The sequence below is a fragment of the Cetorhinus maximus genome, chromosome X, assembly GCF_964194155.1.
Source record: "Cetorhinus maximus chromosome X, sCetMax3.hap1.1, whole genome shotgun sequence".
Taxonomy (NCBI): domain Eukaryota; kingdom Metazoa; phylum Chordata; class Chondrichthyes; order Lamniformes; family Cetorhinidae; genus Cetorhinus; species Cetorhinus maximus.
In genome coordinates, this window is record NC_135917.1 from 1,137,814 (window position 1) to 1,159,874 (window position 22,061).

Here is a 22,061-nt window from a genome sequence, read left to right on the forward strand (position 1 = left end):
TCGCCAGGAATGTGTCAGTATTTAGAGAGGGTCACCACGAATGTGTCAGTATCTACGGAGGGTTGCTAGGAATGTGTCAATATTTACAGAGGGTCACCAGGAATGTGTCAGTATTTACAGGGGCCCGACCACATGGAGGAAGTTTGAAAACCATGCAGGAGACCAGGATGAAGCTTCTCTGTCCCTGGAGAGAAGCACTGAGGATGGTGAATGTTTCTGAATTTATATATTGTCGGCAGGGGCTGGCAGGTTCAGGGTGATGTCGAGACTGGTGTTAACCAGTTTCCCAGTCAGGGCTGCAACAGAAAATGGAGGGGAAAACATTTTGGTGTATAGCTGGATAATCTCACTCCAAACAAAGATTCAAAATTCTAAAGCCTTTTTATTCATATTATTAATGCAATTATGCATGTACCAAAAAAAGCATCATTTCAAAATAATTTGCATAGTTACACTGAAAGTCAAATTAACGTACAATACACACAGTGTGATACTAGTGTCTTAGCAACAAAATGAGGAGAAATCTCCAAAATTCTCTTCCAAAAAATAAATTAAGGCTTTAAATTTAAAAAAGAACGATGCACAAATTGGGCAGTGATCAGGACACCAATACTAACATTAAATGGGCACTGATGGCACTTTTTGGTCAGGGTGGAGGGGGGAGTTGTTTGTTGGGATACGTTCCAGCCACTGGTAACTAATCACTTCTGGAACTTAGAAGAAACTATTTGTACCCATCAGATCCAGTGGTGTTATTCACCTTCCTGTTTTCAAATAAGTTTCTGGCAAAGCACTTTACCAGGCACTGCCCTCACAAGGTCACCACCTCAGCCATTAGTGAATGCCTGAATCCAGATTCTTCTATTTACCAGGAACGTTGGGGTTGGGGGGAGGGGGTGTATTAAAAATATGCTTTCATTTTCTTAATTAACTCATTTGCAACAAATTTATAATATACAGCCACTCTGAAGGTGAGGACCATACCACCTAGTCAGAGAGGCTGATTAAAAATCAGTGTATCCTCTTGCCCTTGCTCATGCATCTATGCCCTCAGCACTGTAACCCAATAATAGAACTAGACTCAAGAGGCTGCATTTTACATGCCCCCGCTGGGCGTGTTTCTGGTGAGGGGCCACGTAAAATAGGGTGGGTGCCTACCCCACCACCTTCCCACCCCGAGCTCACCCTCATAATAGGGTGGAAAGGAAGTGGGGGGGGGGTTCCATCTTCAGCAGGTGTCCTTTGCGCATTAGAGGGGCAGCCCCCTAAGATCGAACCCTCCCTTTCTTCCTATCCTATTCCCCTGCCCCCAACCCAGCCTTAAACCCAACCCCCCCTCCACCCGCCTTCCTGACCCAGACCTACCAGCTTCGGGGAACCCAGGGCCTCCTTCATATTTTTCTTGCAGCCCTGGCAGCAACCCACGGAGCTGCCGGCCAACGAGGGCAGGACTTCCTCCCCAGCGAGGGGCAGAAGTCCCACTTGGCCCTTGTTAAGACGCCCGCAGCACGTTATGGCTGCGGGGTGGGCTGACGCGGAGCAGGTTGGCTCCATGCTGACTTTACTTCCAGGGTGTGAGCCGGCTGCTCCCACGCATTATTCAACCCAAGGTAAATTAGAATCTTTACCATCTGGCCTGCCTTTCATATTTCGGGTAATAAATATTATCCCTGTATCTTTGCTGTTTGTGAGATCTTTCACTATGCAAAAAAGCTTCCTGGTTTCCAGACAAAATGGTCACTGCATTTCTAGGTAGTTGATTGTGAATTGTCTTGAGGTCTTTCTGAGACATAGTAAGGTGCTTATGTAAATGTGACACTCGCTCTTTTCTCCAATTACCATGAGCATTTAGGCCACAGAAAAGCCTAGCTGTTGGGCCATGCCAGTCGTATTCATGGGTTCAGCATCAAGACAAGCAGCACTTGAAGGACACTGGTCTGTCAGTGGCCCTCTCAAAATTCCCCATCAAAAGTTCTGGATAAAAGATATAGACTGATTTTTCTGAAATTTAACTACTAAAGAGTCCTGTGAGGCTTCAGAGGTTTGGAGTCGGAGGCTGTGGCCAGGATTTTACAGTTGGCGTGCGGGGACGGGCCTGACACACCAGCACGTAAAATGACGCACGATGACGTTGGGCGTGCGTCCCGACGTCATCGCGCTGTTTCAGGATGTTTCATTCAGTGGGCGTGCGCCAGAGTTGGCTGCGCACCCCGCCGATAATTGATAGGCCTATTAAGGCCATTAAACAGGTAATTAACATGAATTTTACGCTGTCCGTCCAACCATTATGGGACATGTTTCATTCAATTTTTATTCCATTTGTTTATTTTTTTTAAAAAAGCATTTCAATCTCCCTGAGGCAGCTCTGTGCCTCAGGGAGATTGAAGCACCCATGCCCAAAAAAGCGCTGGACCCAACTCTCCCTCCTCCCCCCATGGTAGCGCTGCGCTACCCTCGCCTATTATGCTGGGCAGGCCTTAATTGGCCCGCCTGCGTAAAATGGCGGTGTGGAGTCAATTGCGAGCGGCGGTCAGCTCCGCCACTGCCCACTCCCGACAAGCCCGCCCGACACGAGAAAAATCCAGGCCCTTGATTCTTTTAGTATAGTGCTAAAAATGTTCACAGTGATCACAGTCATCTGTCAATAAATTGTAGATTGATCTCCTGCTCCGGCACCAGCAGGGTTCTAGTCATTGGCTTTACGATGCTGCCCTTAAACTCTGGTCTCACCTCAAAGTGGATTACAATCTGAAAAAAAAGACAGGTAAAATACACCACCACAGTTTCTTCACTACAGAAAGATTTCACACTGAATGTATACACACACTCCACCAAAGGACATCACATTCATCAGAATTATACCAAGGCTTAAAGAGTTAAATTGTGAGGATCAGGTGTTTTCCTTCAGTTTAGAAGGCTGCTGGGTGATCTGATCAAACATTTAAAATATTACAACAAGTTGATAGGGTAGATAGGAAGAAATATTTCCTCTGGCGGGTGGACTCCAAAACAAGGTGGCATAATCTTAAAATTAGAGCCAGGCTGTTGAGGGGGGAAATCAGGAAGCACTTCTTCACACAAAGGGTCGTGAAAACCTGGAATTCTCTCCTGCAAAAAAGTTGTGAATGCTGGCGGATAATTGGAGTTGTCAAGACTGAGATTGGTAGATTCTTTGTTGGGTAAGGGTATCAAGGGATATGGAGCAAAGGAGGGTAAATCAAGTTGAGTTAGGTCCAAATCAGCCATGATCTGACTGAATGGTGGTTCAGGCTCAAGGGGTTGAATGGCCGAATCCTATTTCTAATTATTGATAAAATCACCATCTAGAAATGGTTAAATAGCCAGCAGCCAATGTATATCTTGCACGTGCACTACTGAGTCAGCTAGTGCTTTAACTATTCCATTCGCATCTATTAAGTTTCATGGCCATGAAACAATAAACCCATTTTCTATTCTGCCCAATAGATCCTAAATTCCTCAACTTACTCTAGCCAGTGCCAGGTAGATCTCTAACTCCGCAATTCTTCTTCCAATGCAGCTCCGCTTCCCAAATCCAAATGGGATGGATGCGTAGGGATGAAAACTCTGATCCTTATGAAGCCATCGCTTGGGCCGAAAGCAGTCAGGATTGGGGAAGATTTCCTGATCTCGTGAGGTTGCATAGTGACACAGAGTAATCAGGGTCTGGATAGAAGAGTGAAGACCATTCAGAATCATCAGAGCAATGATCAGCTATCAGAACACATGGCTACCAGGAGGGTGCAGGAGTATTCCCATGCACTCTACCCCAAGTACACACAGGCAGCTAGGTCACAGCTTCAAGATTAGTGAAAGAACAAACCTCTATTTGCTGGATGCTTATGGAAGCTTTTTTAAAAAATGACCTGCTGCATCAAGGTATTGGTTATGACTGATTTTGCTGTTCAATGTGAGAATCACTTTTGTCATCTTATTTCATTTGCTATTTTATACACTAAGTCCCCACTTTAAGTTGCCTCATTCAGCATTGTTCCACATTCGCATTACGAATATAATGGGGTGGGTGTGCGCACTTAGCATTGAGACTTCTGCTTTTGTGTTGTTTCACACTGGGGCTGACAAAGCGTCACGTGTCCCAAATGGCGTCATTTGGGAGTGGCCTCTCCCACTCCCTGACTCTCTCCTGCTCACCAACTCTCACCCACTTGCCACTTCCCTCCCTGACCCTCCCTTTCACAGCCTCTCTCGTTCACATGCTTGCTTTCTTCCTCTTGCCACCCTTCTCGAGCCCTCGCTCACAGAAAGCGTTTGGGAGAGGGAAGCAGCGAGTGGAAGGGTTGGCTAGTGTAAGAGGGAAGCAATGAGGAGAAGAGGCCGGCGAACGGGAAGGAGTCAACGATCGGGAGAGAGGGAGTCAGCGAGTGGGAGAGCGCTAGTGTGAGGGTTGGCCAGCAGGAGGGTCGGGAGTGGGACAGGCTGGTGAGTGGGAGGTAAGTAGAAAGAGTTAGCATATTTCTTTTATATTTTAAAATTTATTTTATTTTAAGAGTTATTCCATTTACAAATACAGGAATTTAGGAATGTACAGTATTACACTTACAGGGTATAATGTTTTAATATTTTTTTTCTGATGAGAGAGGTCCTAAAAACCTAACTACAGCTTTTTACATTGGTTATAATGGGAAAATATGATTTGCTTAACGTTGTTTCACTTAAAGTTGCACTTTTCAGGAGCACAACTACAATTTTAAGTGAGGACTTACTGTATATTATTTCACATACATACTAGAGATTTTGAAAAGAGATTTGATATGGTAAAAGCTACATTTAAGATTGTGAAAGGGTAGGCATAGAGATGTTTCCAACTGTTGGGGGAGTCCAAAGCCAGGGGACCATAAATGTAAGATAGTCACTAATAAACCCAATAGGGAGAGAGGAAGAGAAGTTTAGGGAGGGAATTCCAGAGCTTAGGGCCTCGGCAGATGGGAACTCCCACACCTTCAGGATTTTAAAAATTCTTACAAATCTCTACACTGCTTACTTTTTGGGGAATGATGTATTCTCCAATTTGGATATCTTTATCTGGAATCAGACGAGCGTTACCCGGGATTACAGGATAAAGCCTGGAAGGTGGAAAAATGGAACATTACACGTATGTTTCAGTCAGAATTCCCTCGTGTATTCCTGATGTCAGCGGCCATTTCTCTCACCACTGTTTTGTGTTTCTGATGACAGATGTCTGTGCTTGGGAGATGAATACTTTCTCTGCTTTTGATCAGTGTCAGCATCAGGCTCTGCCGAGTTGGGGAAGGACACATCCTGTTTCCTTTATTCTGTGCCATCAATGTGCCTCTGCTTCAACCTCAGAACAACGCCCCTACTGTCATTTACCTACTTCCCATACCAGCCATGCCAAAAAGAAATGACATTTCTAGAGAGCTCCCAACACGTTCAAGCTCATTCTCTACAGGTAAAAGGTCAATGAGCTTTAAGGCCTTTCACCCTTCTCCTATTGGATAACCTACTCCACTAACTTTTTGATAATTTGCCCACTCCAATAAAATAACCAAATAAAACACAATTTTACAATTAATTTTCAGGTCAGAATTTGTGACTACAGTCTTCCAGACACAAATCTCTGGATGCTGCAACTGAGAGATGCTGGACAGAGGAAAAACCATATTGAAGGGACACCCACATTTTCCAGGGTAGCAACACTCATTCTTTAACCTCACCTCAATACTTCCTTCACAACAGCTTTCATGAGGGGCATCTTTGCCACGTCAGCAGCAGAGGGGACAGGCTTGTCTCCAACCATCTCTTTGATTTCTCGGTGCAGGGCTGCCTGAATGTCTGGGTGCCTGGATAACTCATATAGTGTCCACGACATTGTGCTGGAAATCTACAGGAGAGAGAGAGATTGGGAATACAGATCAATGTGTTACTGGTGTTGAAAGGAAGGCTAACCACCTAGTGTAGCAATACAGAGTACTGTAGTAATACAGATAAGAAAGTCAACTCTCAGTCTCTGCTATTAGTTCTCAACTGGGGTGTTACAAATACCTTAAGTATCCTTAAGCTATGTGAGAAGCCATTTACCAATGACAGCCCTCGCCATTGGCAGAAGACAGGACTGGACTTGGGTGTGATGCCTCTGTGGTGGAATGGCCTGCCAACATTGACATCAACGGACAATAATATTTGGTAGGGAGGACAACCAGTGGCCCACCTAAGCTAGCGGGTTTCCCGCCCAAGTGAGTTCCGTTAAGATTACCCCTGCTGGATTTTGCAGAATCTGAAAACCACAAGAACTAATGGTGAAACGCACTTACTGTGTCCACGCCAGCGAGTAACAATTCTGTGACATTGCCATAAATGGTTCTCATGGGGAGATTCTGGGACGACAGGAAGTAGGTCAGGTACTTGCCCTCAATTGGCTCCCTTCTTGCCAATTTCTGTTGAATTTCAGCCATCCTTCGGTCTATGTGTCCTTTAGCTGCAAAATAATTGCAAGGTAAGTTCAAGGATAAGGCCAGGCAGAGCAGCACTTTCTCTGACCAGCACTAACTGCAGTGAATCTCCATTGGAATAGCAACCTGGAGGGACACAACACATCACTGCTCCTGGCACAGTCTACTGTTCCAAGTGAGATTGTACACAATCCCTTGCATATTGAGTCGGTAGCAAGGCAGTGTCAGTTACAGGCCTGATCCTTACATGGACACAGACTCTTTTTTAAAAACAAAGGACCTTACAAGTCTAATTTTGAGGGAATAATAGGACCAGGAAAGTTAGCACCAGGGTATTAGCACCAGGTTTTACTTGTATTTATTTGTTGCTGCTAAACATTTAAGGTGATTGGCAAAAGGATTAGTGGACGGGGAGATGAGAAGTTTTTTTTAAACATAGCAAGTTGTTGTGATCTGGAAGGTGCTGCCTGAAAGGGAGGTGGAAGCAGATTCAATAGGAACTTTCAAAAGGAGGAATTGGATAAATATTCAAGGAGAAATATACAGGGCTCTGTGGAAAGAGCAGGAGGATGGAAATTGTCACAGTCATGATGGTCCAAGTGGCCTCCTCCTGTGCTGTAAGATTCTGTGATTCTAACAGCTGCTCAACCATCTGCCTTTGTGCCTTCTGCTGTGGGACTGCAATCCGCTTATGTCATGATATTACTATGGAGCAAGGTGAGGAAGCAGGCCCCAAGAACTACCTCAGCTGGTACGAGGATTAAACCCGCACTGTCGGCATTATTCTGAACCATATTCTAGCCATCTGGCTAACTGACCCCTTCCCCTGCCTTCCCATCCCCAATTGTAAAGAGGCCATCGTAGCTTTCACACTATATCTTTACTTACTGGAGGAGGAGGAGGAGGAGTAACCTAGAGAGGCAGTACTCAAGGTTCATCACTTACTCTCTTGGACCTGCACCACATGACATGCAGGCCGAAGTCCTCCTACTTCCAGTTACCTTGAAGACAATGCTTGCAGAAACTTTGGGTGGAATTGTCTGTGCCCGCTGGTGTCGGGCATGTTTGGTGGCATGAGCAGACAATATGGCAAGAAGGCCAAAAATTGGTTTCATGACGTCATGAAACCAGTTTGCGATTGTCTGCTCAGCCCGTTGATAGCGGGCCACGTTTCCCGCCGTCAGACATCGGGAACCTCATTGTAATACATCCTGCATATCATTATAAGCCCAACCTGCCGGAATCATCCCCCCCTCGCTGGATCATCCACCCACGTTAGCGGGAAAACACACCGCCATGTTTCACAACAGCATATTTAAGGCATGCACCTGGCGAGCTGCATTACGCTCGGGACTTCAAGGTTTGTTTGCCTACCTTGCTTCGGGCAGCACTCGCAGTCATCAGCGCCAGGCTTCACAGACACTACCACATCACTTTTAGGGGGACTCACGGCAGCTCTACCTACCAGATCAGCTGTAAGGCAGGGGTGGCTTTTCAATGGCTGCAGGGCTATGGCTTTCTTGGGGAATGGGGAGAAGTGGCCTCAGGCATGGGAAGAGGCTGCAGGACGAGAGTTGTAATGGGGAAGGAGGGTATCCCAGGGCGTGTATGGGGGCATATGTTGATCTGTGCAAGTGGCCTCAGGATGGTGAGGGCTGAGGAGGCAGTCTCCAGAGGAGATGAGGCCAGATGGAGATGTGAGGGTGTGTGTGAGAGAGTGAGTGGTGATGTCCCTTGAGCTGGCAGTGAGTGAGATGCCAGTGAATGTGTGATGGGCTTGAGTGTGAGTTTAGAGTGATGAGATGATTACCTTATCCTGGCAGCATGGATGAGATCATTCATCCTCTATCTGCACTGGATGGACAAACTCTTCTGTGCAGCATTAGCACTGACCATCACTGCCATTGCCGACCAAGCCGGAGTGGTAATGTAGCTGCCTCTCCTGTGGCCAGAGCGGGGGTAGAGGACATCACGGCGGGCCTCCACAGTGTCCAAAAGGCACTTGAGGGATGCGTCACTAAACCTGGGGTCTGCAGTATTCTTGCCTTTTGGGGCCATGTCTTCTTTGCAGCAGTCCTGGGCTGGAAGCACTGAGAGGTGTGCGCGCGGCTACACTTTAAATATGGTGCCCGGCGTGATGAAGCAGCATGGCAGGCGAATCAGAGCCCACCCACCATCAAATCGGCATGTTTACTGGTAAAGCATAATTAATGCGGTGGGATTGGGACGATACTGTGTGAGAAGCTGCCATTGCAGCCGGTAGATAAAACATCGTTTTTCCCGTCCACTACTGCACTTAGTGTAAATCTGGGACGATTCCGCCCTTTGTTTTACAAAGGAAGTGATCAGTGATTTATGCCGCAGGCCATGTGTCAATTCCACCATGGGCACTTCTCTGTCAGGGGCTGTAAAGGGCACCACCACCCTGAACTGTGACAAGCCAGGCTGCCACTGGAGACAGTCACTATCACCATTTAGACGTATAAAACAGGACACAGACACACTGGGATAGGTTTTTACTTTTAGGTGGGCAGTGGTTCACAGGCACTGGACGTCAAATGATGCTAGCTCTTTAACTGGTACTGTTCACTCTAATCTGGTTTCCCTGCCCTTTCTTCATATCCTTTTATATTCTCCCTTTTCAAATTCTGATCCAGTTTCATTTGAGGTGATGTTACAGTCTGCCCCTTGTGGTGAAAGCATGAACAACATCTCCCCACTTCCTCAGCCTCAACACTTTGAAAGGGGGCAAACTCCACTGCCAAATCAACAAAGAATCTCACATACCAAAAGCAAACATGTAATCCCAGCAGGCAGTGAATTTCTGCCAGGGTTCCGGGTAGATTTTATGCAGAAACTTTGGCATCGCCATGGTGATGAGCGTCATTTGAAACATGGTGTTAATTGACTGTATAAAATCTTCTGTTTCTTTGGGAACATCAGCCTTGAGGCAGCCAATCCGTGTCTCAAAGAGTACTGAAGAGATACCTGGAAGAATTAGCAGAGGTGGACAGAGGTTACTCCTTGTGAAAGTTGAAAACCAGCTCAGTAATCTCACAACATTATTTGGGGCTGAAATAAAAACAGAAAATGCTGGAAAAATTCAGCAGGTCTGTGGAGAGAGAAACAGAGTTAACATTTTTTTCCTATCTCCACAGATGCTGCCAGACCTGAGTTTTTCCAGCATTTTCTGTTTTTATTTCAGATTTCCAGCATCCGCCGTATTTTGCTTTTATTTGGGGCTGACTAGTTTAGCACGTTATTCTGTTAGTTCTGGGACCCGAATTGAGCCACAACTGACAGAAGGCCCTTTGATTTTGTTCCAGCTCCAGGAATATGAACTACCTGAGCTGCTCTCTCCTGCTTAGGTCCAGTGGTTCTCAGTGTGCATAGGTCAACTCTACCTTTTGTCAGTTTATTTCTCCTCCTCCGCTCCCCCTCCCCAACAAAACCCACTCTGATGTCTGCCTTCGGCCTCCTACACTGTTCCAATGAAGCTCAACGTAAACTGAAGGAACAGCACTTCATCTTTCAATTAGGCACTTTATTGTCTTCTGGACTCAACATTGACTTCAACAATTCCAAATCATCACCTCTGCCCCCATTCATTCGGCACTGTTGGTGATTCTGCTGTTGTCATTTACAGTTCTAGACCCATCTTTTGTTTCTTTACTTGTTCCATTATCACCCCCTTTTGCCTTAACCATCATCCATTTTGTCATTTAACATCTCCTGCCTTCCACCCTAACACAGCCCTTCCCTGTTCTTCCCCCCTCTTTCCCTGCCTCTACTTGCTTGAAACTTGTTACATCACAAGTTACATGTGATAATGACCAGATCATCAGTTTTAGTGATGTTGGTTGAGGGATAAATAAGTTCAGACACAAGAGGTGTAACTGGACAACACTCATTGATTTTCATTTCTAAACTCAAGTTTTTCTACAATTCACAAGACGTGGGTGGACCTTTGACTAGGACATTTGGTTATTATCAAGATGAACAGGAATCTCAGTGGGGGAAATTATAACCTAATGCCTGGTGGAAAGCCCACAGGATCAGGTATATTGCTAGTTTTACACCCTGCCCAGATTCTACTCTCCAGTATGGTCATGGAGAACAATATTGGATGGGGTGTAAAACCCGTGTTCCACCTGATCCTGTAGGTTTCCTGCCTGGTAAATTGGGTTAAAAGTACTCCGAGAGTCAGGTTGGATAGCAAATAAATTAAGGACATAAGGATCTCTTGGAGGATTTCCTTCCTTCCGCCCATTCCCCTCTTTACGTGTGCAGCCCTCACCTTCTAATCCAAACTTGTAGAACTCTCTTGCCAGGTCCTTCACCAGGCCATCATCATTTCTGGTCTGTTGGTGCTGGAGCCTATAGATTAGGTCAGTGACAACCCCATTGAGGACGCCATCATAGGCCTCCACTTCCTTTGGCTTCAGCATGTGTTTGCTGAGTATGCTGCGGAGCTTCTGCCACTCCTCTCCCTCCCTGGAAGAAAAAAGTTGCCTTAACACAGCGGAAATAATGGCAATGACCAACAGCTCGCTGCTCACAAGGTCACGGGGCCACAAGGTACCTTTATATACATTAACCATCATTATCTTTTGCAGGGTAAGGAGCTACTGACAGTTTCAACATAGACGGGTCAACAGGAGAGAGGTCATTTGACTCATTCCTCCTGTACTGGTGCTAATCCAATTCCATTTTCTTGCTCTTGCACTGTATTCTTTTATATTCTTCCTTTAAAAATACTTAACTAATTTCCTTTAAGATGATGTTATAACAGGAAGTCATGTTATAAAAGTAAGAACTTGCATTTCTATACTGTAGTGCCTTTCAGAACCTCGGGACGTCCCAAAGTGCTTTACAGCTAATGACGTACTTTTTGAAGTGTAGTCACTGTTGTAATGTAAGAAAGGTGACAGCCAATTTTGCACTCAGCAAGCTCCCACAAAAAACAATGTGATAATGACCAGATAATCTGTTTTTGTGATGTTGGGTTGAGGGGTAAATATTGGCCAAGATACCAAGAAGAATTCCCCTGCTCTTCTTCAAAATTGTGGCCGTGGGATCTTTTATGTCCACCTGAGAGGGCTGATGGGGTCTTGGTTTAATGTCTCACCCAAAAGGCAAATTAACTGATGCTACACTAAAAGGGAGCAGGCATTGGAGATGCAGCTTCAACATGGTGTCATCAATTATCTGATCACTTCCCCATCTGAGCACAGCTCTCTGTTGGAAGAGTGAGGTTGGTCAATTTATCCTGCAGTCTCTGCCTCTTGTGGTAAAGCATTCTGTGTTCACCTAACATCTTCTGTAGAAAGTATGTCTTCAATCCTCACCCTTCATTCTTCTGGTGATAAAAGCAGTGGAATATTTGGTCAGTTTCAGCTCAAGATCCTGATGTGAAACTGGCAGAACCTTCTATTCCTTTCTGCCTCATGTTTTTTCCAGCTTCACCTTAAATGCATCAACGCTATTCAGCTCAACTATTTCTTGTGGGAGCGAGTCCCACATTCTCCCCATTCTCTGGGTAAAGAAGTTTCTCCTGAATTTCCCTGATTGGATTTATTAGTGACCGTCTTACATTTATGGTCCCCTAGTTTTGGTCTCCACCGCAGGTGGTGGCTTTTTTTCTGACTGTGGTAGAAAATTATTTTCTGAAGTAAAACTGGTTGCTGGTTTTCTATTGGAGGGCTGAGCCCGTACCTTGGAGCTATCGTGTAAGTACGAGGCTCATTTTGGAAGCCTTTATTATGCAGCTCTTCAACCTACAGACTGAGAGGCAGAAACAGCAGACTTGCTCAGTCATTCCTTCTTTTTGCTTACAGCTGCTGATTGAGGGATTTGGGACAAACTCTTACATTTTACAATGAAACCAAAATGCTTGGCAAAGGTCTGAAAGAAACGTGTGAGTTAGTCACGACTAAGAAGGAAAATCAACAACTTCCTCTGGGTCATATGTCTGGCAACAGATCTATGGAAATGTTAAAAATGTCCAGGAATGGTCAGGAATCAGAAGGAGTAGCAACCTTATGTGATCACTATCACCCACCTATGGCAGTGTTATTTGCTAAATTGTCAATGCCAGTGTTCCTTTCCCAAGCAGCTAAGTAGGTGAATTTGGAGACCAGTGTGCCCTTGGCTTCCGTAGATCTAGAAGGTCACTATTTCAATAGCTGCTATGCTCAGTGTTTCACAGTCAAATACCAGTGTTCCTTTCAGGAGTGAAATCAGGAAACACTTTGACACGTAAAAGGTGGAAGAAATTTGGAACTCTTCCACAAATGGCATTTGATGCTAGGTCAATTGTTAATTTTAAATCTGAGATTGATAGATTTTTTTGTTAACCATTAAGGGATATGGAGCAAAGACAAGTATACGGAGTTAGATTGCAGGCGGAACAGGCTCGAGCGGCTAATTGAACTCCTCCTGTTCCTATGTTCAAGTCGATCAGCTTTGATTAATGGTGAGTGATGTCTGCCCACCTTCATTCACCACAGTTTCTGACTAGTTGTGAAAGGTACCTTTTGACATTCCTTTCTCCAAGTTCAGATGTCAAAACAAAGAGTGGGGAAATTTCTGCTTTGCCAAGTGGTTGAAGAGCTGAGGTTGGTGCAGCACTTCGCGAACATCAGACATTAGATATAAGCTTTTTCTCCCAGTTGTGAGAAAGACCCAGAGGGTTTTTGAGGCATTTATTATTTTTGAAAGATCAAGTTTGTTTTAATAAATCATAGTCTAGTTAAATCTTCTGTGATCCTACTTCTATTAAGTTTAACTTAATAAACCTTTGCAGCCGAAGGTGTACAGTCAGTATTAGTTATTCGTCATGGAGGTCAGGGGTAAAATTGGGCAGGTATAACAAAACAGGCAGTAGCGCATCAGCCTGTTATACTCTCACTGACTTCAACTGAACTGAATATGAAGCAGGCGTATAACAGATGGCTGATGTGATACTGCCAATTTTGTGGTGCCTGCCAAGTTGGGTTTCTATCCCTAGAGTCTATGGTGGTGATCTGCAGTATTTACAGCAAATTAATTGTTCACCCTGCAGTCCACAATTATAACATCTAATCTCCATTCACAGGATACCTGTGGAAATGTCCTTCTGCGTGGACCTGAGAAAAAGCAACTGGAGTGTGTACGAATCATAAGAAAGCAAAGATAATCTGTCTGTTCTTCCAGAGAGCGACTGACCTGCAGTTGCATTTTTAACGTTTTCTGGTTTTTTTTCCCCACTAGCCTGGCAAATTTGCACGCTCAAAGTGATGGCTGCCAGGGCTTCCTCTCCACTCCCGTCTCCTCCTATCCTAGTTTCCCCCTCTTCACTTCCCTTCTCCCTCTTCACCTCTTTCATATCTTACCAGGATATTGCAGCTGCCCAGTGCAGCTAAGAAAGGCTTCTATTTCTATAGCACCTTGTTATGTTCCTCAGAAACACCTCAAAACCTTTCACATACAAGGAATTGCTTTGAACTATAGTGGACTCTCATGCAGGCCAATGCGGCAGCTGATTTGCACACAGAAAGATCCCGCAATCCACAACACGAGGGATTAGTGGTGGTGTCTGATCAATAAGGAATATTGACTGGGATACCAGGAGAACTCTCTGCTCTTCTTCAAATTGTGCCAGGAAATCTGAACCAATGGGATAGGCATTCAGGCTCCTGTGAAGTGCCTTGGGATTTTATATTAAGTTCAAGGTGTTATATAAATATAAATGTTGTTGTTTCTTTTAACACTTCATCCAAACAGTTGAAGAACCACATTCTCCAGCTATCAGTTGCATTTGGTGGCTGTTTCACATAAAAGAAACTTGTGCATGAATGTTTTTAAGTCAATTGTAACTTCAGAGTTGATTTGGTTCTACTCACGCAGTGAGGAGCCCATAAGCGTGTCCTCTGTATTGTCTGTAATCTTTCCAAGATGATAAATCAGAACGGATTGGATGCTTCCCTTCCTGTCGCAAGACTTGTTCAATTAATGCTGGATCTGCAATGTGTATGGTCAGGATAGACCCAAAACGAGCCTTCCACACAGGGCCATACTTTGCCTTTCCCTCCAGCTAAGTAAAAAAAGAACATAAAGTGGGTGAAGACATTGGCAGTGCAATCCTTTAATCCTTCAGTTCCCAGTTCAATGAGAGTCAGAGGGTCTTGAAGACATATCAAGTGTCATTTCAAAAGGGGCTGCAAAACAAACTGACTTCAAAGCACAGCAGGGTTCATTTACTTAGAAGCAACTCCCAGTCTTACAGGGCAGTGGTCATGTGAGACACAGTCCTATTGAAGGCTTGGGGTAAATTGACATCTTTAAAAAAGGAATTGGATCGCTATCTGCTGAGAGGGTGTGTTGAGGGGTAAAGAAATATTAACAATATTTATGGGGATTTTTTTAAACTAAATAGATAGGGGAGAAACTTAATGTTGCTTAAAATATCAAACCGATGTGCAGTTTGGTGGATAGAGCATCCATGACAGAATAGTTGGAGGATTGATTCTACACATTGTATTTTCCAACTAGCACTGTCCCCATACAAATGCTAAATGTTGACATCCTAGATCCTTCTGTGTACTTTTTTGATGCAGACATTTGAATAGGAATTTAACACAAGTGGGTTGGGCATTTGCACAGGTACAAGACTGGCTCAAAATAAACCCCAGCGTTCTCACCGATAGCAAGAAATTCAAATTATCAAACCTGGAAAGACAAGCAATTACAGTGATTCCAAGGGCAGAATTTTACATCCCGCGGGTGGGCATGTGCCCGACCCCATCGGGCATAAAATAGCACACGGTGATGTCAGGTGAGCATCCGGACATCATCGTGCGCTCGTGCGATATTTTGGTTGGCGGGCGTGCTGCTGACTTTCGTATGCCCTATTAAGGCCTCTTAATGGTAACCCCTAGGATGTTGATCATGGGGGATTCAGCAATGATAATGCCATTGAATGTCAAGGGGAGACGGTTAGATTTTCTCTTCTTGGAGATGGTCATTGCCTGGCACTTGTGTGGTGTGAATGTTACTTGCCACTTGTCAGCCCAAGTCTGGATATTGTCCAGGTCTTGCTACATTTGGACAGGGACTGCTTCAGTATCTTCGGAGTCACGAATGGTGCTGAACATTAAACAACTCACCGGAGGAGGAGGCTTCACAAATATCCCCATCCTCAATTATGGAGGAGCCCAGCACATCAGTGGAAAAGACAAAGCTGAAGCATTTGCAACCATCTTCAGCCAGAAGTGCCAAGTTGATGATCCATCTCAGCCTCCTCTTGAGGTCCTCAGCATCACAGTCTTCAGCCAATTCGATTCACTCTATGTGTTATCAAGAAATGGCTGAAGGCAAAGACTATGGGCCCTCAACATCTTGGCAATAGTACTGAAGATTTGTGCTCCAGAACTAGCCTGGCCCCTAGCTGAGTTGTTTCAGTTCAGCTACAACACTGGCAACTACCCAGCAATGTGGAAAGTTGCCCAGCTATATCCTGTGCACAAAAAAGCAGGGGAAATCCAACCTGGCCAATTACAACCCCATCAGTCTACTCTCAATCATCAGCCGAGTGGTGAAAAGTGCCGTCGACAGTGCTTTCAAGTGGCACTTGCTTAGCAATACCCTGCTCACTGATGCTCAGTTCGGGTTCCGCCAGGGATACTCAGCTTCTGACCTCATTACAGCCTTGGTCCAACATGGACAAAAGAGCTGAACTCCAGAGGTGAGGTGAGAGTGACTACCCTTGACATCAAGGCAGCATTTGACCAAGTGTGGCATCAAGAAGCCCTAGCAAAACTGGAGTCATTGGGAATCAGAGGGAAAACTCTCCACTGGTTGGAGTTATACCTAGCACAAAGGAAGCTGGTTGTGGTTGATGGAGGACAATCATCTCAGTCACGGGATATCGCTGCAGGAGTTCCTCAGGGTAGTGTCCTCGGCCCAACTGTCTTCAGCTGCTTCATCGATGACCTTCCTTCCATCATAAGGTCAGAGTGGGGATGTTTGCTGCTGATTGCACGATGTTCAGCACCATTTGCGACTCCTCAGATACTGAAGCAGTCCATGTCCAAATGCAGCAAGACCTGGACAATATCCAGGCTTGGGCTGACAAGTGGCAAGTAACATTCATGCCACACAAGTGCCAGGCAGTGACCATCTCCAATAAGAGAGAATCCAACCATCGCCCCTTGACATTCAATGGCATTACCATCACTGAATCCCCCACTATCAATGTCCTGGGGGTTACCATTGACCAGAAACTGAACTGGACCAGCCATATAAATACTGTGGCTACAAGAGCAAGTTAGAGGCTAGGAATTCTGCAGCATGTAACTCACCTCCTGACTCCCCAAAGCCTGTCCACCATCTTCAAAGCACAAGTCAGGAGTGTGAGGGAATACTCTCCACTTGCCTGGATGAGCATTCCCCTCCCAGCCACTCACCAACCTGACTTGGAAATATATTGCCGTTCCTTCTCTGTCGCTGGGTCAAAATCCTGGAACTTCCTCCCCCTAACAGCACTGTTGGTGTACCTACACCACATGGACTGCAGCGGTTCAAGAAGGCAGCTCACCACCACCTTCTCACGGGCATTTAGAGATGGGCAATAAGAATACAAGAAATAGGAACAGGAGTAGACCATTCGGCCCCTCAAGCCTGCTCCGCCATTCAATAAGATCATGGCTGATCTGCCCCAGGCCTCAACTCCTCTTTCGTGCCAGCTCCTCATAGCTGCCAACTCCCTGATATTTCTTAAATGCTGACCAAGCCAGCAACACCCGCATACCATAAATGAATTTTTAAAAAATGTCCATCGCCATTCAAGACTGGATGTGGCAGGACTACAGAGCTTGAATCTGATCCGTTGGTTGTGGGATCACTTAGCTTTGTCTGTCGTATGCTGCTTAGCACGCAAGTAGTCCTGTGTTGTTGCTTCACCAGGTTGACGCCTCACTTTTAGGTATGCCTGGTGCTGCTCCTGGCATGCCCTCCTGCACTCTTCATTAAACCAGGGTTGATCCCCTGGCCTGATGGTAATGGTAGAGTGGGGGATATGCTGGGCCAAGAGGTTACAGATTGTGTTCGAGTACAATTCTCCTGCTGCTGATGGCCCACAGCACCTCATGGATGCCCAGATTTGTTCAAAATCTATCCCAATTAGCACGGTTGTAGTGCCACACAACACGATGGATGGTATCCTCAATGTGAAGACGGGACTTTGTCTCCACAAGGACTGTGCAGTGGTAAATCCTACCGATATTGTCATGGACAGATGCATCTGCAACAGGTAGATGGGTGAGGGCGAGGTCAAGTAGGTTTTTGCCTCTTGTTGGTTCCCTCGCCACTAGTTGCAGACCCAGTCGAACAGCCATGTGCTTTAGGACTCGGCCAACTCAGTCAGTAGTGGTGCCACTGAGCCACTCTTGGTAATGGACATTGAAGTCCCCCACCCAGAGTACATTCTGTGCCCTTGCCACCCTCAGTGCTTCTTCCAAGTGGTGTTCAACATGTAGGAGTACTGATTCATCAGCTGAGGGGGAGGGGGGTGCGGCGGGGACAGGGTGTAGGTGGTAAACAGCAGGAAGCTTCTTGGGATCTGGGGCCTGTATTCAGGGCTCCGGGGCCTGTATTCAGGGCTCCCAGGGCAACTCCCACCTGACTGTATACCACTGTGCCACCACCTCTGGCAGGTCTGTCCTGCCGGTGAGACAGGACATACCCAGGGATGGTGATGTCTGGGACATAGTCATACTCATAGAATCATACCTTACAGACAATGTCAGGCTGTTACTTGACTAGTCTGAGAGAGAGCTCTCCCAATTTTGGTACAAGCCCCCAGATGTTAGCAAGGAGGGCTGGCAGGGCTGGGTGTGCTGTTTTTGTTTCCAGTGCAAATGTTGATGCGGGTGGTTCATCTGGTTTCATTCCTTATTGATTTTTCTGTAGCGGTTTGATAGAACTGAGTGGCTTACTAGGCCATTTCAGAAGGCATTTAAGAATCAGCCACATTGTTGTGGGTCGGGAGTCACATGTACGACAACTGTTTCACGGTCACCAATAGAGTAGCTTTTAATTCCAGATTTATTAATTGAATCCAAATTCCACCAGCTGCCATTGTGGGATTTGAACCAGTGTCCCCAGAACATTTGCCTGGCCTCTGAATTGCTTGTCCAGGGACATTACCACTACGTCACTGTCTCCTCCTGAAAATGTCGGTTCATCCAGGATTGGATGTCAGATAAGCAGTCTGACAACCTAGTGGCAGTAGAGAACTGTCCACTATTTGCCATCGTCTCACAGGCAAGTGATGTGACAATGTGATTTGCATCATGTGTTTGACAACTTTACTTTTAAATTTAGAAAAGACTTTTCCCGTGTAAATTCATTTAACTTTGCACAATGAGTAATCCTGTGCTCCTGGGTCATAATCACAGAGTCATTTGCATAAGAAATGGTGAGATCAGCTCCACTTCATCCACAATCATAGAATCAGACATACCAGGGCAATAAAATCATACACAAGAGTTGCACTTAAACACCACCTTCTTGGGTCACAAAAACATCTAGAAGCAATTCACACAATGCATTACTTGCATAATTTCAAAATTATGATGTGTTTTGGTAGAATAGACTTTTTTCCACTGGTAGGAGGGTCAGTAACCAGAGGACACAGATTTGAGACAATTGGCAAAAATCTAGAGTGGAGATGCATTTTTTTTTACAGAGTGAGTTGTTGTGACCTGGAATGTGCTGCCTTAAAGGGTGGTGGTAACAGAAGCAATAATAACTTTCAAAAAGGAATTAGATATATTCTTGAAAAAGGAAATATTTGCAGGGCTATGGGAAAAGAGCAGGGTCTTGGGGTAAATTGCATTGTTCTTTCAAAGAGCTAGCACAGGTTCAGGGGGCCAAATAACCTTCTGTGTTACATGATTTTAAGAGCACAGCGACTGTTATATAGGCTTAGGGAAGAGATTGCTATTCCCTTGTGTTATGCAGCACTATGATCTGGAAACTTCGGCCAAGACCGAGATGTCATGTAGGAAGGCACAGAAAGATTCTTAAATTCAGTCACTTACTGACTTTTAAAAAATGTCCCTAAGAACAAGCTGTAATGATAGATATTCAAATAGACATTAGTAAAAAAACTTTTTTTAAAATGAACTGTCATGTTTATCAAAAACTAAGATTGCTGCCATTGATTGAGTCACATTTCTGCCTCCATTCAACTTTAAAACAGATGGAATTATGTACACGAATCCCCATCCTTTATACAGTACCTCTCCATCCGAATTTCAATGTCATAGTATGACTGCAGTTCCGAAGAAGTCATACTGGACTCGAAACATTAACTGTTTCTCTCTCCACAGATGCCAGACCTGCTGACTTTTTCCAGCACCTTTTGTTTTTATTTCATTGTACGACTGTTCAGTCCTGGATCTACAATAAGATTCCAGATTTAAAAATGTTTTACTGCAGAATTTCACACATTGTCCTTACCTGAAGCTCATGCAACCTAGCCAGCCCTTTATTAAAGAACAGGTCATACGCAAACTGTACAGCGCTAGGACCCGGCATCTCAGCCACAGTTCTCAAGCTCTTTGTCTTCTGCTTCTTGTACAAGGTACTTTTCACCATTTCTGCAACATACCTGCAATATGCAGGGAATCGGTTGACCACCTTTAGGACTAATGACATTGCAATCATCTGGTAAATAAAGCAATAATCCTCACCTTCATTCTGATGTCTTTATATTGCTACAACGCTGGCTGCTCAATTGGCGGCGGAGAAAGGTCTCTTGACTGACAGCATGTTTGACCAATCAAGGGTTGAGTATGAGATTAATATTCTGTCAAGCCAATCAGAAGTGTCAAACAGGTTTGGTTGATCTGAACAACTTGCTAGATATTTAAAGGGACACTGAAGGAATCGAAGCAACGATCCTAGGGCGAAGTGGTGGGCTCTGTTGCAAGATCAATGGGGTCAAGGAAATGTATATTGGAAATAACATAGCAGAGAAAAGAAAACCTGAAATGTGTGCATTTTATGTGTTTTTTTAAATTTAAGAATAAAAGACAAAAGAAATAGCATCCAAAAATTGTTTTCACAAGGTTTTTTTGGTTGTAAGGGGGGAGAAAAGTCAGGCCAAAATAAAAGTAATCTGTGAACCGCAATGTACTTAATTTCCGGAGATGACACAAAGCAACAGGCAAAAGTCCCAAATACAAAACACACTTTGGGTCGAGGAGTAATGGTTGACAGGTCTGTGTTAAACTTCTGGTCAATATAATGAATATATTTAAACAATGGTACCTCTATCTTAATCATAGTTAGGTGTACAGTTTTCAATTTCACCCAGACTTGGTCATATCGTGTTTTACAAGAAACGTTCTCACTTACAAATTTAGAAACCGTTGATCATTCCCCACTACCCCATTAGGACGCACCAGCGTCAAACGGGGAAATCCCTCCAGCAGTTTAATACAACGAGGACGCAGATATTTGACTAGCTGCTCATTGGGGACATGGCATTTCCTTGCTTGAAGTTAGCGGCAGCTAAATTTAAAAGAGAGTCAAGTCATACTGTGACTTCTTTAAAAAAAAGGTAAAGACAGAAAGAAATATTAAGCTGGCCAAATTTCAAGAAACTGTAAAGTGGAATTACAGCTTTAATTCGGAAGTCGATCAGAAAGACAGCAGGCAGTAAAACGATAACTGGAAATATGTGAGCCGGATCAACAGATCTAAAGGATATTTAGAGACCTCGAAATAAAACTCTTAATAAGGGGTGTATATTTTAATAAACACCTTATCAGCGTTTCGACCTTTCTCATCCTGCAGTGATTTGCTACTGATGGCCGTCATGTTCAGCTGAACAGGGTACACAAAAGCAATAGCAGCGTTAGGGCAATGCGACAAATGGAAAACTACAAGATGAATGCATTCGATTGCACAGGGTCTTGCAACATGCAGCGGGATAGTGTCCTACGGGAGTAGTACACACATTACAACAGAACCATTTTCGGTAACACCCTGTACCTGATTTCCTCAGTAAATGAAGATAGTGTACTTTTTTCTAAATGATCCCACGTTTTGAAAGTTCAAATTTCATCACTTTTTTTGGGGGGGCGGGGGTGGTGTTCGAGGAAGAGGGCACAGACGGCACATTTCTGTAGCCTTCCATAATAAGGATGGATCAGGTGCAGAGCAAAAAGTGGCTATATGGAGCAAAGGCAGGAAAATGGAGTTGTGGTGCAGTTCAGCCACAATCTAATTAAATGGTGGAGCAGGCCTGAGGGGAGTGTCTGTTTTTAGTGATGTTGATTGATGGATAAATATTGGATGGATAACTCCACTGTTCTTCAAACAGTGCCATGGGATTTTTACATCCATCTGAAAGGGCAGGCAGGGCCTTGGTTTTACATCTCATCTGAAAGACGGCACTTCCAACGATGCAGTGCTCCCTCAGTACTCCACTGGAGTGCCAGCTTAGATTTAGTGCTCAAATCTCTGGCATGGCACCTAAATGCATGACCTTCTCATTCAGATGAATGCATTATCCACTGAACCACAGCTACATTTCTAGGCTTATGTTCCCATAAGTCCCAT

At 44.8% G+C, this 22,061-nt stretch overlaps 1 protein-coding gene and 1 long non-coding RNA gene across 6 annotated transcripts; one reads left to right on the forward strand and one right to left on the reverse strand.

The window, feature by feature from the left end:
- The first annotated feature begins 1,625 nt into the window (after positions 1-1,625).
- LOC144672781 (uncharacterized) lies at positions 1,626-3,988 on the forward strand. The gene is made up of 2 exons (XR_013574170.1): positions 1,626-2,249; positions 3,539-3,988. It is a non-coding gene; the product is annotated as an uncharacterized LOC144672781 (long non-coding RNA).
- cyp27b1 (cytochrome P450, family 27, subfamily B, polypeptide 1) lies at positions 2,464-21,528 on the reverse strand. 5 transcript variants are annotated; one of them, XM_078534757.1, is made up of 11 exons: positions 21,261-21,528; positions 20,186-20,301; positions 19,953-20,103; positions 14,333-14,523; positions 10,747-10,943; positions 9,237-9,437; positions 6,312-6,475; positions 5,715-5,881; positions 5,021-5,102; positions 3,487-3,684; positions 2,464-2,748 (listed from the first exon to the last, which is right to left on the reverse strand). In XM_078534757.1, exons 3-11 carry the CDS (start codon positions 20,088-20,090, stop codon positions 2,635-2,637), a joined length of 1,452 nt encoding a protein of 483 aa, XP_078390883.1. In that variant the 5' UTR covers positions 20,091-20,103; positions 20,186-20,301; positions 21,261-21,528; the 3' UTR covers positions 2,464-2,634. The 5 variants fall into 5 exon arrangements, with proteins under 5 accessions (XP_078390883.1, XP_078390882.1, XP_078390885.1 ...); XM_078534756.1 differs by lacking the exon at positions 21,261-21,528 and adding an exon at positions 20,900-21,231; XM_078534759.1 differs by lacking the exon at positions 19,953-20,103.
- Between the last annotated feature and the right edge of the window lie 533 nt (positions 21,529-22,061).